At 48.8% G+C, this 14,722-nt stretch overlaps 3 protein-coding genes across 3 annotated transcripts; all 3 read left to right on the forward strand.

Moving 5' to 3' along the window:
- Nucleotides 1-1,875: 1,875 nt before the first annotated feature.
- Nucleotides 1,876-4,042, forward strand: Gm38999 (predicted gene, 38999). Its single transcript, NM_001370852.1, has 2 exons — nucleotides 1,876-1,926; nucleotides 2,516-4,042. Exons 1-2 carry the CDS (start codon nucleotides 1,892-1,894, stop codon nucleotides 3,036-3,038), a joined length of 558 nt encoding a protein of 185 aa, NP_001357781.1. The 5' UTR covers nucleotides 1,876-1,891; the 3' UTR covers nucleotides 3,039-4,042.
- A 262-nt stretch (nucleotides 4,043-4,304) lies between these two features.
- Lim2 (lens intrinsic membrane protein 2) lies at nucleotides 4,305-10,202 on the forward strand. The gene is made up of 5 exons (NM_177693.4): nucleotides 4,305-4,362; nucleotides 4,791-4,971; nucleotides 7,774-7,923; nucleotides 9,512-9,646; nucleotides 9,854-10,202. Exons 2-5 carry the CDS (start codon nucleotides 4,797-4,799, stop codon nucleotides 9,913-9,915), a joined length of 522 nt encoding a protein of 173 aa, NP_808361.1. The 5' UTR covers nucleotides 4,305-4,362; nucleotides 4,791-4,796; the 3' UTR covers nucleotides 9,916-10,202.
- A 1,141-nt stretch (nucleotides 10,203-11,343) lies between these two features.
- Nkg7 (natural killer cell group 7 sequence) lies at nucleotides 11,344-12,452 on the forward strand. The gene is made up of 4 exons (NM_024253.4): nucleotides 11,344-11,666; nucleotides 11,743-11,889; nucleotides 11,981-12,115; nucleotides 12,245-12,452. Exons 1-4 carry the CDS (start codon nucleotides 11,510-11,512, stop codon nucleotides 12,301-12,303), a joined length of 498 nt encoding a protein of 165 aa, NP_077215.2. The 5' UTR covers nucleotides 11,344-11,509; the 3' UTR covers nucleotides 12,304-12,452.
- The last annotated feature ends 2,270 nt before the right edge of the window (nucleotides 12,453-14,722 follow it).

Below are 14,722 nucleotides of genomic sequence, written 5' to 3' on the forward strand. Positions count from 1 at the left end.
GCTGGGCATGTAGCTAGTAGGTAGAGAGCATCCCTAGCATGTACAACACCCTTGGTTCAATCCCCTACACTGCATAGAACATGAGCAGGGGCACACATCTGTAATTCCAACACTTGGGAGTGGAAGCATGTAGACCAAAATTTATCTTCAGCTACATAGTGATTGTGGGACCAGCCTTATCTTCACGGACCTTTGCCCCTCCAAAACAAAAAAACAAAAAACAAAAAACAAAAACAAAACAACAAAACCTAAATTAATTAATTAATTATATTGAAAAAATACAAATTCCAGCCTTTTCCTTCCTTATTCTTATGCGTGCTGTGACCAGAGACCTACTCTGTTTTGTCCACTAGAGCAGTGGTTGGTTGAGTTTTCTTTTATTTTTGAAACGGAGACTTGTGTAGCCCAAGTTGGCCTGGAATTCCCTGTGTAGCTGAGGATGACCTTCAACTCTTGATCCTGCTACCATGATGGTAGCAGGATCAGGGCCAACTTACAATAACTATTCCTTAGGCAAACAGAGAGAAGGGCAAAAGCTTCTCAACCAACTGCAGTGGCAGTAAGGAGATAGCAGTGTCTCCGGCTAAGGGGCTGGAGGGATGACTTAATGGTTAAGGACGCTTGCTGCTCTTACAGACGACCTGAGTTCAGGTTCCCCTGCAAGTTCAGCTCCAGGAAACCCAAGCCCCTCTTCAGGCCTCTGCCGTCACTGTACTTACATATACATACATGCACAGGGGCAGACACATAACTGAAAATAAGAACACACCTCTAATGGCAGTATGCTGGCTAACATGAAGTTGATAGCTCACTTTATGTTTAAGCGTTTAAGACTGATTGTGCTTTTGCTTTGCAGAGAGCTGTAATGGAAAAATTAGGTATCCAAGGTTAAGGGGTGTTAAAGGTGGCTCCTCTAATTGCCTGGTCGTGTACAAGTCTTTTTAAAAAACTGATGCTTATGCAAGATAATAGGTCGTAAGATTCGCTGCTGCTTTTGCGTCTGTAAACAAAAGCTTGTTTTGCTCCAGATAACCACCTTCTTCTTGTAGGTAAACAGAATGTGATTTTACCTTCCTTGACTTTACAAACCCCCGACGGATGTAGCCGGACTGTATTTGGGGATCCCAAGTCCTGGGTGTAAATCTAGCACCCGTAGCTAAACAAAAGCCTCTTCTTTGCTTAAAATTTATTAACGGTCAGACTCCGAATGACCCATAATAGCAGCAAGGACAGTGTTTATATATACTATAAAGAGTCTCACCAGAACTAATGACATTGGCCCCATTTCTAAAATGAGGAAACTGAAGCAAAGAGACTGGGCAAATTTAAGATCACAAAACAGGTTAGAGGTCATATGTGATAGAATGCCTAAGTTTACCAGGATGCCTAGGTTTACCATGACCTACGGTCCCCAGTCTAAAAGTCACAGCAATTCTTAAGATCATCCTGCGAGCAACAGAAACGCAGAGGGAGAAATAAGCGCCTAGGCCTAGATCCCTGGGTCTGTGGGAGGAGGCTGGGTCTGAATCCCCCGGATCTAAGTGAGGAAGATGAAGATCTGAGGGAGGAAGGCTAGAGCCTGGACTCCTAGGTCTCTGAATAAAAAAGACTGGGACTGGTCCCCTGAGTCTGAGATTGGAAGTCTTTGGTCTAGAACCATAGGTCTAAAAGACGAGAGCTGGGGTGGGAGAGCTGCTGAGTCCTGGCATTCTCTGTCCTCCATCTAGGTGGGAAGATATTCTGGGCCACCCAAAGGCAACGCCTGGCATCCCGTTAGCCACGCCCCCAGAACAGCCCCCTTTACTTTCAGGCCCAGCCCTTCCTTTTGCCCCTCCCTTTCCTGTTAAAGTTCCAGAAAGATCTGGAAAAGGCTTCAGACACGATTGAGGAGATGGACGAGCTAGAAGACGGGGCTTTGAGTAATGGGTGAGTGAGATAAAGACCTTCCAGGAAAGAGAGACTTGCTAAGAAAAGAGGGCAGAGAATATTAGAGCGAGCAGTGTCTTGAACTGAACATATCGTTTAAAAACCAAATAGACAGATTCAGGTACTATGACCTAGGAATTCTCTCAAGGATTTTGGTGGCTGACTGTTGAGCAAGATACTTCCAAGCCGGGCGTGGTGGCGCACGCCTTTAATCCCAGCACTCGGGAGGCAGAGGCAGGCAGATTTCTGAGTTCGAGGCCAGCCTGGTCTACAAAGTGAGCTCCAGGACAGCCGGGGCTATACAGAGAAACCCTGTCTCGAAAAAACAAAACAAAAGATACTTCCAGATATGGGGGCAGAAGGAACAGAGCCAGGTTACATGAGACCTCGTCTCAAATAAATAAAATAATTAATTACTAAGTTAAGCCTTAGACACAGCAGCTGGGAATTGGAGCTGAAATGTTGGGCCCTGAGATTAATCAGAAAAGGGAATAAGACAGTGGATGGAGGAAGTCACAGGTACTGTGTCTCCTGGAGGCTGTTCAAAGGTACCAGGTCAGATGTACTGACCACCCTGTTATGTTCCTAGGGACAACCTTTCTTTGCCGTCAGCTGGGACTGAGTCATGGCCTACTTCAGCCACCCCAGGCCTGCCACCCTCGCTCCTGAGCACCCTAGACCCAACCCACCTGGGGCTTCCAGAGCAACTGGCCTCTGTCACTGTCCCCATCCGCCTAGACACCCTGTCCTACCTCCTACACAGTGCCCTCCTGGGGACCTACAACCTCCAGCAGTCTTTACCGCCATGCTCCTGCACTGCCCAGCCAAGCCACATCTGGCCAGACACAGTCAGGAGGCCACCCAGGAGATCGGGCCAGGCCCGTGGAGGCTGGGAAGTTCGACGCAGGCCTTCCCGGGGCTGGGGCAGGGGCAGGGGCAGGGGCAGGGTCTGGGCACAGTCACAAAGGGGCCCTGAAAGAGCTGAAGAGCGGGAGAGGAACATGGCAGGGGAGCCTGGGGCTGGCCCCAGTACCCCACCAGTGACACCACCATCCCAGGATGGGCAGAAGGAAGCTGGAGGACTATCTGAAGACTGGGAGGCAGACTACTAGGACCCTGAAGAGCATCCAGTACCTGGTCACCCCGGGATGTTCCCAGAGCCCAGTGTTCTTACAGCTTCAGAGGTACCTTGAGAAATATCATTCCTACAGTCTCCCCAGCCCCCAGACTACAATCTCTGAAAGCCTCCTGCAGATCACCTGGTAAAGCCTGAACCAGCCCTAGAAATAAGAAAACTCCATGCCCAGCCTCACAACATCCCAACCCCAGCTACTTACTATTCCACTCGGAATAGTAATGTTCTCAGTGCTCTCAAGGCTGCTCCAACCCCATTTCCAGACCAAACCATCCCCCCCCAAAGCCCTTCCTCTCTCCATTCCACAGTCAGCCCATCTTCACCAACTCCCCACTCACCTTTTGGCCTTCAGTCCAAACCCACTCTCATCCCCAATTTGTTTATTTGCCGGTTTGCTTGTTTTTTGTTTTGTTTTGTTTTGTTTTGTTTTGTTTTGTTTTGTTTTGTGCTATCCTCCCGGGTGCCAGTCAAACTCGGGAGTAAGTTGTAACTCTAAAGTAAATTGCAATCCTCTTTTATTTTTATCTTGAGAAAGAGTCTCAGCAAGTATCCAAGCTGGCCTTGAACTTGCGATCCTCTTGTCTCAGCTTTCTGGGATTAAAGGTCTGGTCCACAAGGCCTCCTGTCATTCCCAGCTTTGCTTTGTTTTAAAACCGGTTATCCCAGTCTTGCTCTCTCAGTCAGGGTTAAGATTGGTGTGAACTACTAGCCTGGGCTCACTCCCCACATCCTGGTCCTCATCTGCAGTTATCATATCTCATATTCACCTTTACTTAACAACAGTGCTCTGCTCAACTCCAGCTCCAGCCCCAGCAGCTGCTGTGTCCCAGCCCTGCTCTGACAAGCCCTTGATCCTACCGTACAAAGAACCCCTTGGCCTGACATGTCTAGATACCTATATCCACCCGTGCCATTGCTGCTTCCTGTCCCTTGAGCTGGGAAGCCCAGGTTGAACAATAAAACGGTGTCTATCTACTCTTATCTCTTTGTGTGGGTTTTGCTTTCTGTAAGAGTCAGGATACCCAGGGTGGGGACTGGGAATAAAACCTGGGAAATGGGGAGGGTCACAGACAAGAGGTTGATGGGGCCCCTTTGTCCCCTGCTTCAGCAAATTCCATTGGGGCCTCTGCTGCCACTGTGTTTCTGCCTGCTGGAAGCTGCTAGGCCATGCAGTCATTGTGTGGTGAGGCTTAAGGGATTTGGGGGAACCACGAGGCAGAGATGCCAGCAACCTGGCTCGGCTCAGTATCCACAGAGGGGCTGTGGCAGAAGGAGGGCTCAGAACAGACTCTGCCACTCAGGTAAGCACCAGCATGAGACCCACAGCCCCCTACCCACAAGTCTGGACTCCCAAGCCCTTCTCTCCTGGGAACTTGAATCCTAGCTCCAGCCCTTCCTCACCAAGAGCCAATAGAGGCTCATGGACATCTTCCTGTCTGGAATGAAGAATCCAGACTTCCCGCCCTCTTCCCTCAAACCCAGGGGTCCAGGCACCTGCCCTCCTCCATCAGACCCAGGGATCTAGGCACCTGCCCTCCTCCATCAGACCCAGGGATCTAGGCACCTGCCCTCCTCCATCAGACCCAAGAATCCAGTCTCTAGCCCTACTCTCTTCCTTTAGACCCGTAAGTCTATTCCCCAACCTTCCTTTCACTCAAGGGTCCAGATTCCAACCCTCCTGTCAGGCCCAGGATAGCCATTTACAACCTCAGCTCTCCCTTTTTCACAGATCACCATGTACAGCTTCATGGGTGGCGGCCTCTTCTGTGCCTGGGTGGGGACCATCCTGTTGGTGGTAGCCACAGCAACTGACCACTGGATGCAGTACCGGCTGTCGGGGTCCTTCGCACACCAGGGCCTGTGGCGTTACTGCCTGGGCAACAAGTGCTTCCTGCAGACCGAGAGCATCGGTGAGCCTTGAGGCCAGGGTCTGAGTGGTACTAAGGTCTAGCCCTCCCCCAGAGCACCGCCTCACACCATCACCCCTGGCACAGGGAAAGCATGATAGCTCAGAGAGGTACAGGTCCTTGCACTAAGATACTCAACAAGGGATGGAACAGGCTTTGCATCTCTGGATTGTTTTCTAGTTGCAGGGACAGGGTGTAAAGTTTTGTGGTTGGGTTAATGGGGTGGCAGATGCAGCGGTAAGGATAGGACACCTCACTTTTTAAAAAACATTTTGTTTTTTTTATATATAAGCTGTGAGCTATTTATGGTAGCATATGTCTGTCATCTCAGCACTTTGGGTGTGGAGGCACGAGGATTGTGAGTTTGAGGCTTCATAGCCCCTGTTTCAAAATACAAATAATTAAACAATAAATTAATACTATGAGCCAATAAATAGTGTTAGAGACAGGGACCACAGAGGCTGTTAATGGGCTGCATGCCAGGTGAAGGACTCTTTCCTATCTACTGTGTGCCAGACCATGTAATTATAGATAAATGGGTCCATGGATGGATGAATAGAGTTGACTGATTGATTAATTGTTGATTGATTGATTGGCTGATATAGATAGGATAGAAAGATAATGGGTAGTTGGGTGAGTGATAGATACATAGACACAAAGATAGATATAGAGAGATACATAGATAAGAAATACATGATGGAGTGAATAGATGGATGGTTAAGATAGAAATGTGATGGATAAGATTGATAGATAGATAGGAAGATAGACTATATAATGGGCACAATGAATCGATGTATAAATAATATAGAAAGATGATGGATTGGATAGGATAGATGAATGGATAGATGAGAGAGAGAGATATGAAAAGGTGGAACAAGCTAGATGATAGATGGGATAGCATGAAAAGATAAATGGATAGATAGCTGGGAAGCATCTTACTCTTCTATAGCTATGACAAAATATCATGACCAAGACAACTTAGGAAGAAAGAGTTTCTTGAGGCTTGCTTACAGTTTCAAAGTGTTAGGGTCCATGACCGTCATGATGGAACGCGTGGCAGCAGGCAGGCAGGAGAGGCGCTGCAGCAGTAGCTGAGCAATCACATCTTAATCCACAAATAGGAGGCAGAGAGACACTGGGCCTTTTGAAGCTTCAAAGTCCACCCCTAGTGGCACACCTCCTCCCTAGAAGTCCACACCTTCTAATCCTCCCCAAACAGTTCCACCAACTGGAGAACAAGCATTCAAATATATGAGCCTATGGGGTCTATTCTCATTTAAACCATCAGAGGTAGGTAGATAAACAGGCAGACAGGCAGACAGGCAGGCAGGCAGGCAGGCTGGCAGGCTGGCAGGCTAGCCACTTGACCAGAACCAGGAACTGAAGCAAGAGGACTGCCTGTCACCCAAACAAACAAATAAAAGGTACCTAATTTCTAACCCTGAAGCATCAGAGAGAGAGAAATTCATCCTTGGGGTTCACTAGTCAGCCAACTTAGTCTACTTGGTGAGCTAATGAAAGACCCTAGCGGGGAAACCCCCACTCGAGTCCTGACTCTCTTATCTTTATGGCTTTAAGTCTGTAAACCTTCTGACTAGGGCCTTGAAGCCTTGAATTTAGTTTTCTTTCTTTCACTCCAGGCCAGTGAAAGACTGTGCTTCAAAGAACAAGTTGGAGAGGTCCTGAGAAGCAAGACTGACATTGGGCCTCAACATGCACATACACACATGAACCCACATAAATAGGCACAGGCACACATGATGGAAGAGGGTGACATGGAGAAAGATATTACAGAGTATATATTAGGTATGAATATATGATATTAATAAATAATATGCTCTACTCTTATAATATGTTCTTCATAGCATGGAAAATCAGTAATAACTAATATGTTTTGTTTAATGCATCATATAATACATCACATGATAAGGTAATATATCATAATACATCATGTTACACTGCACAAGGTTTTCTACAATATATCAATTAATAATTATTGAGTTCTATTTTTGAAAACAACAGTAATAGGCTTAACAGACTGACTGTTTACCCAGCTCAGTACTTTCTATTTTTCATACCCCTTCCATCTCCCAGGAATACTGGCAGGCAGTTCTGCTGTGTGTAAGGATTGGACAGAGGCAGACATGATGGTGCATACTCGTAATTCCAGCACTTAGGAGAAGCAGGAGGACCCCGACTTTCAGGAAAGCCTGGGCTATGTAGTGAGAGCCTGTCCTACAAACAGAGGAAAGTGTGGTATCTTAAGCCTGTAATTCCAGTACTTGAAAGGTGGAGGCAGGAGGGTCAGGAGTTCAAGGTTAATCATAGCTACATCCATCTGAGTTCAAGGACAACCTGGGCTACAAGAGAATCAGTCTCAAAATTGTTACAAAACATCAGTCATGTGCCAGACAGCCATCGGGGGCTGGGGATGCAACAGAGAGTGAGGTATTCCACCCTGGTCTTTTCAGACAGACAAATATAGTTAAAACAAAAGGTCGGGACTTTTCAGACACAGGAAAGTACAATGAATGGAACAGAAAAGATCTGTAAGGCAGAGATCATTTTGAAGGTCATGTGGGGAAATACTTCACGAGGCCTATGGAACCCAGAGCAGAGGGTGAGGACAGTGGTCACAGTCAGAACGATGCTTCCCGGGAGAGGTCTTGAGAGCTGGGGCTTTGGAAGATGAATATGAGTGTGCCCAGTCAAAAGAGGGCAGAGGTGAATTAAATCCATGGAAAAGACAAGGCACGGCAGGCCCAGAGGTAGCAGCCCAGGAGTGACTGTGTTGTATCCCCACAGCATATTGGAATGCCACCCGGGCTTTCATGATCCTGTCTGCCCTGTGTGCCACCTCGGGCATCATCATGGGTGTCCTAGCCTTTGCGCAGCAATCCACCTTCACCCGTCTCTCCAGGCCCTTCTCTGCCGGCATCATGTTTTTTGCCTCCAGTGAGTGACTCCACCCTTCATTCCCCACCCAAGCTCTCCAGCTCCATCCCACTCTAGCACCCGCTTCTCCTCACTCTCCACTCCATTCCCTCTCTCATCCCTAGACCCAGCACCACTGACCTCTTTGTCTCCCTTCTTTCCTGTCTCTCTTTTGTCCTGGTGATGAGAATAAAATCTCAGGAATTTACATACACTAGAAAGACAGTCTACCACTGAGTAACACCCCAGCCCCTCACTGGGGGATTCTAGGCAGGGGCTCTAATACTAACACCCCATAGATCTTAAGAAAGATCTACACTTACAGTAACAGTCCCTTTATAGACATTCAACTCAGGACCAACAAATGAAGAGACATATAAGGTAAGTCCCGTCAGAATTTCATTACACAGACGATAAATAGTGCATTCCTGGCATTTCTCATTGCTATGACCAAATACTTAACAGGAGACAACTTAAGGGAGGTGGGGTATGTTTGATTTGCAGTTTGAGGGCACAGACCATCATGACAAAGAAGTCATGATGGCAGAAGCAAAGGGCATCTGGTGATATTGCATCCACAGTCAGAAAGCAGAGAGATGAAAGCTGACACTCAGCTCACTTCTTTTTTCTGTACACGACCCCAGACCATGAGATACTGTCGTCCACACATTCAGGGTGGATATTGTACCTTAGTTAAAATGCTCTGGAGGGGCTGGTGAGATGGCTCAGTGGCTAAAGACACTTGTTAAGCCTGTCCAACTGAGTTTATGTCCCCAGGACCCAGGTACTAGAAAGAGAAAACAAACTCCTACAGATTTGTTCTGTGATGCGCGCGCGCGCACGCACACACACACACACACACACACACACACACACACACACACATCAAATAAGTAAATCCCTGGAAACAGGCACAGAGACAGAAGCAGAGACAGAAGCAGAGACAGAGGGGGTTCTCTTAGGTGATTTTAAGTCTTGTGGAGCTGACAGAAAAGACCAACCATCACAAATGAACTCACTGCCCATGGACCGTGTCTAACCCCCAGCTTCTTCTGTCCCAGAAGCAGCCCTACTATCTCAGGCTCGAGATCGTAATAATCTGTCACAGTCATTGTTGTGAAGAGACACCATGACCACAACAACTCTGATGAAAGAAAGCATGTCATTGGGGCTGGCCTATGGGTTTAGAGACTTAGTCCATTTTCGTCATGATGTGGAGAATCATGGCCCTGAGGAAGTAGCTGAGGGCTACATACCGCACTGGCCAAGAGAGAGACACTCTGAGCATGGTGTGTTGATTCAAACATCCCCTGATGGATGTTTCTGATGAGTACCCTGAGCCACAAACTCTAGTGAGATCCAAGAAGCTCTTTAGAGTAATTAAGATGCACTATGACTCAGAACACTGCAAGGATGTTGCCCCACCCCCACTCCCAGAATCCAGGGAAAATAATATCAAACACTTTATTGTGCTTCCCAGCCTAGTCCTCAGCCAGATCCATCTCCACTGAACCCCATATCACCCTCACTCTCACCACTGTCCCCACCCCCTCTTTCTTATCTCTAACTCTCCTGCCCAACTCCATCCCACCCCGTTCTCTTTCCTCAGCCCTTTTTGTCCTGTTGGCCTTGGCTATTTACACTGGAGTCACCGTCAGTTTCCTCGGCCGCCGCTTTGGAGACTGGCGCTTTTCATGGTCTTACATCCTGGGCTGGGTGGCCCTGCTCATGACCTTCTTTGCAGGTACTGAGGCAGAGGGGTGGGAAGGTTGAAACCTGGGGCATGGCAGGCTACCTCAGAGGGTGAGTTGACAAGGTATCCTACCCAGCTCTGAAGGCAGACTCTAAGGAGTCTGGTGACCTTGAGGGAGGGAGGAAATAAGGAGTCTTTTGGGCTGGAAAGGTAGGCCAAGAGGATTTGAAGGATCAATGGAGATGTCTGTCCACACAGGAATTTTCTACATGTGTGCCTACCGGATGCATGAGTGCCGGCGCCTAGCCACCCCACGCTGAGCCCTGGGGTAAAACTTGCAGCTGGAAGTTACAGTGAGGGCACTGAAGAGGAAGGGGAGGACCTAGAGGCCGGAAGTCCTGGCTCCTGAGGGAATGAGGGGGCTCAGTCCTGGATTCTAGATAGGGAGCCCCTGATCCCTCTGTCCTGTGTGGGGAGGAAAAGTAGGGTCAAGTGGGAGGGAGTTGAGAAGACATAAGCCCCCACCTGCCCTGAGGGGCGGTAGAAAATGGAAGCTCCTTTAGAGAGACATTTGGTGATCTAATAAAACTGATGTGAAACTGTCAAAGTGTGCTTCTTCAAAGGGCTGGTTTGGTAAGAATCGGACTGGGGCAGGGCGGGGCAAGAAGGTTTGATATGGTAGCCTCATTCTTCCATTATCAGGGATGAGAACAAGACAAATGGCTCCTTACCTAGGAGATAGCCATGGTTTAATGTCTAGAAATGGACGTTAGGATAATAGGTTGAACAAAGCTTACCTGCTCCTCACCCACCTATGCTCCAGACAATTCTTTACCCCCCCCCCCAGTCCCTGGATTGGCCCCTTCACCCGAGACAGCACACACAGCTCTACTCCTCTCTCTGTTTTATTTTAATTTTTGGAAGGACAGGGTCTCATGGAGCCCAAGCTAGCCTTAAACTCATGATCCCTCAGCCTCAGATCTCTTGAGTGTTGGGGAGGCAGACCTATGTCATTGCATCAAGAGATGGCGGAAACACTTTTGTGCTTGCCTGTAGAGGAGCTGTTGCCCACTACTGGAGGACCTGAGGCAGAGGACCCAGAAGTGTCACTTTGTCTTCCACTTCCCCAGACACCCTCATCTTGGTGCTAAGACGCCTATGCTGGAGGGTCCAACCCAGGTGTGATGACTTCTCCCTCTATCTGCGTGATGAGGATGTGGGAAGGTCGTCTCCTCTTCAAGCTTTTTGGAATCCTGTCTGTCCTGGACAGAAGCTTTGACTAGGAATGTGGAATCTCTGCTCCCACCGACTCAAGTCCTTCTTCCTATGGGACTGGTGTTTTGACCCCACTGCCCCTTTACTGTTGGAAACTCTAATGCTAGAGTCTCAGAGTGTAAAAACCACAGGAAAGTGTGACACAACTGTTTCCTCAGCCACATCTCCCCTTTCAGTTAATTCACACCCTAGTATGATTAGCCCACCTCCCACCTCTGGGCACCCCCTCAAGTCCCACCCCACCCCCAAGGTCTTCCAGGAAACCAGTTGTCTCCAACTGTGGAGAACCTGTGCAGAACCTGTGACAACAGTCTAAACCACTACCTAGAACACGAGGGTAGATACCCCCAGAGCTGCAAGCAAGTAAAGGCTTCTGCAGGGCCCACCCCTACCACATAGGAGGAGAGGAGCCAATCGAAGAGGGGAGGCCAAACCACTCAGGAAGGGAGGGGGTAGGGAAGGTGTGAGAAGAATCAGATCAGACAGAGGACTCCTGGACAAAGCCGCTGCTTGCTAGCTGCTTCTCTGGCTCAGAAGACGAGGAATTCGGGTGCATGGCCTTTTTCTTTTTCTAAGAGCCAACAGTCTGGGTCATCTGTGTCTTTGTCCCCTAAGAAGTGGAAACCCAGAGCTGTGTCCATGGAGCCCTGCCGGTCCCTGGCCCTGTTTGCTGGCTCTCTGGGCCTGACTTCTTCTCTGATTGCTCTGACCACTGATTTCTGGATAGTGGCCACAGGTCCTCACTTCTCTGCCCACTCTGGCCTCTGGCCAACAAGCCAAGAGACTCAAGTAGCAGGTAAAGGGGCAATGGGCTCTTTGGTGGTGGGAATGTCCAGTGGGAAACAGACACTCAGAAACATCATCTTCCTTAGGTTATATCCATGTGACACAGAGCTTCTGTATCCTGGCTGTCCTGTGGGGCCTGGTGTCTGTGAGCTTCCTGGTTCTGTCTTGCATCCCAGCCCTGTCTGCTCCCGGCCGTGGCCCTCTGGTCTCAACTGTCATGGCTTTTTCTGCAGGTATGAATGGGATCTGGGCTGTTGGGACACCTAGACTGGTGAATCCTGCAGGGGCCAAGCTGGCTCAGCTGTCTCTTGTTCTTGTCCCCAGCTCTCTCCATATTAGTGGCTATGGCAGTGTACACCAGTATGAGATGGAGCCAGACTCCATTTTCTCAAGTCCAGACATTCTTCTCCTGGTCCTTCTACCTAGGCTGGGTCTCCTTCATCCTCTTCCTCTTTGCAGGTGACTACTCAGCCCACCTCCCTGGGGGAGGACCACGATGGGGGCTGGCGCAGGGCAGTGCAGGGCACTCAAGTACTTAATCTCTGCTCCCTGCCCCCCTCCCCCTCCCCCGCTTTCTCTCCACACCAGGCTGCCTGAGCCTGGGTGCTCACTGTAGAACCCGTCGGGCTGAGTATGAAACCTTGTGAACAGCAGCCAAGGACAGCAGGGTCATCAGGATGTTTGGAGCCTGTCCTCTCAGGAGCTACAAAAGGAATGCAGAATTCTGTCTCTGTCCCTCCCACCTTGCCTTATCCTTCATTGGTTTCTTCACACACTCAATAAAGAAGCATGCTTGAGATCTTATTGTTCCAAGATCAGTTTAGCCAAGACATAAACCGAGCCAGGCTTCTCATCCCAGTTACTCAGGTGGCTGGAGCAAGGAGCATCACAACTTCAAAGTCTGCCTGGGCAACATAGAGAGTTCAAGGCCAGCTAAGGCAACGTAGTGAGACCCTACCTCAAGGTACAAAGCTAAACAAGAGGGCTGGGATGATGGCTCAGTTATAGAGACTTGCTGAGCATGAATGAGGTCCAAGTTGCATCCCCAGCACCTAAGTCATGCATATATAAGCCTATGGTGGGTGGCACAGGATCTCTCAGGGAGGGTGAGAGCTATGCAGGCAGACCTGCCTACCTATAGCATATTCTGCCCTGGGTGGCCATAAGCTCTGGGTGTCTCTCTCGTGTCTTTAGTGTCGTTCTTTCTATCTTTCTCTTTTCTTCACCAAATGACCTCTCTTACTAGATTTCTCTCTCTTCCCCCCCCCTTTCCCCTCTTCTCTTTCTGTGGTCCACTCTGGGGACATTGATATGCATCACGCCCAAGCTCTAACCACCAGTCTTTGACACAGGCAGATGACAGCCACAGCCTGAGGATGTGGGAAAAAAAACTAAGCCCAGGCATGTCATTTTTTTAACCAGATATGACACTTAGCAACTATTATTTTGGTTAAACATAGAAGACGGAATGCAGAGCCTCCTGCCAGCTAAGGCAAGCCCTTGATCACCTAGCTACATCCTCAAACTCTCTTACACTTTTTGAGGCAAGGTTTCACTAACTGCCCAGGCAGTCCTTGAATTCATAGCAGTCCTACTATGGCAGCCTCTCAAGTAGTAGGATTATAAACATTCATTAGCACAGGAATGATACTATCCAAGCAGAGGTGCCTAAAGACAGAGCCATGGAACGCTATGGAAGGGGGTGATTTGTGTCTAGAATGTGGAATGTGGGGGTGGGGTGGTGGGAATTTATAACAGAGAAGCAGATAGGAACTAGGACCTCTATGGCCACAACTAACTTTCTCCTAAGGATGGTGGCAAATTGGGCGATAACTGTGAGCAGGGAGAAGTGTCCCCAATGTGAGACAGGTCTCTCTCCAGTGACCTGGAGGTGAAATTGGAAGGCTGGAGAACAGCTACGAAGGGACAAGGCTTGGGGTCAGAGGCACAAAGCAAGCAAGGAAAGCACTTGAGACTCTGGTCTGACAGAGACGGCAGAGCCATCACAGGTTTGATGGAAGCCCATGATCTTGGAGGCCATGTGGTTGAGTGGCCATGGAGGAGAGCCAAAAGCAGGTGAGGTTCCTATCTGGGGACCAGATGAGGAACCTGGGACCAAAAGTGGCATTTTGGTTGCTTTCTCAGATGGCAGAGTCTCTGTCCTTCAGGAGAGGAAGGCTTTCCTGGAGAGAAGCAAGTAATAGCCCCCAGAGGAAATCAGCATTTACCATGGGAGTGGAGGAGAAGGCTGAGCCCCGTCTTCATGGGAGAAGAAAGGTCACAGAGAGGGAGAACTGGGAACCAGGAGACCGTGATGGTTAAGGGAAGAGAAACTTCTAGAACAACTTAGCCATGCAGTAGTTGCAGCTTTGGCGCTCCCCTTTCCTCCTCTTGCTCCTTAGCTGTCCTGAAACTCATCTGCAGATCAAGCTGGCTCAAAACTGCAAGAAATCCTGCTGCATCCTCCCAGGAGCTAGGACTGCAGACAGACTAAGCAAACAACTAAGCAAGCTCCCAGGCTTGCTTTCTGAGCTGTCATTCTGTTAAGAGAGCCTCAGGAGCTAGGCTCAGATGGTAAGAGCTCATTTCCCAGCACCTACATCAGGGTGGCTCAAAGCCAAAGGAATGTCAGTTCCAAGGGATCCAATACCTTTGGACTCCATTCTGCACATTTACACATACACACACACACACACACACACACACACACACACACACACAACACAACACATAATTTAAAATAATGTAAATAAATTCTAAAGATAAAATTCGATTTACCTTAAAAATAAAAAGTTTTAAATAAAGATTTTAAAAGAGAAGCTGGGCTTGATGCTGCACTCCGTGCACTTGAGAACCTGAGGCTGGAGGATTGCTGTAAGTCTGACGTTGGCCTGGGCTACATGGTGAGTTCTAGGCCAGCTGAGGGCTACACAGTAAGACTCTGACTGGAAGCCAAACAGAGCAGAACACAACCAAAGTTAGGAATGGTGGTGTGAGCCTATAATCCCGGGACCAGGAGATAGAGGCAGAAGAATCAGAAGTTTAAGGGCGACCTGGACAGCCTCA

This window comes from Mus musculus, chromosome 7 (assembly GCF_000001635.26).
Source record: "Mus musculus strain C57BL/6J chromosome 7, GRCm38.p6 C57BL/6J".
Taxonomy (NCBI): Eukaryota; Metazoa; Chordata; class Mammalia; order Rodentia; family Muridae; genus Mus; species Mus musculus.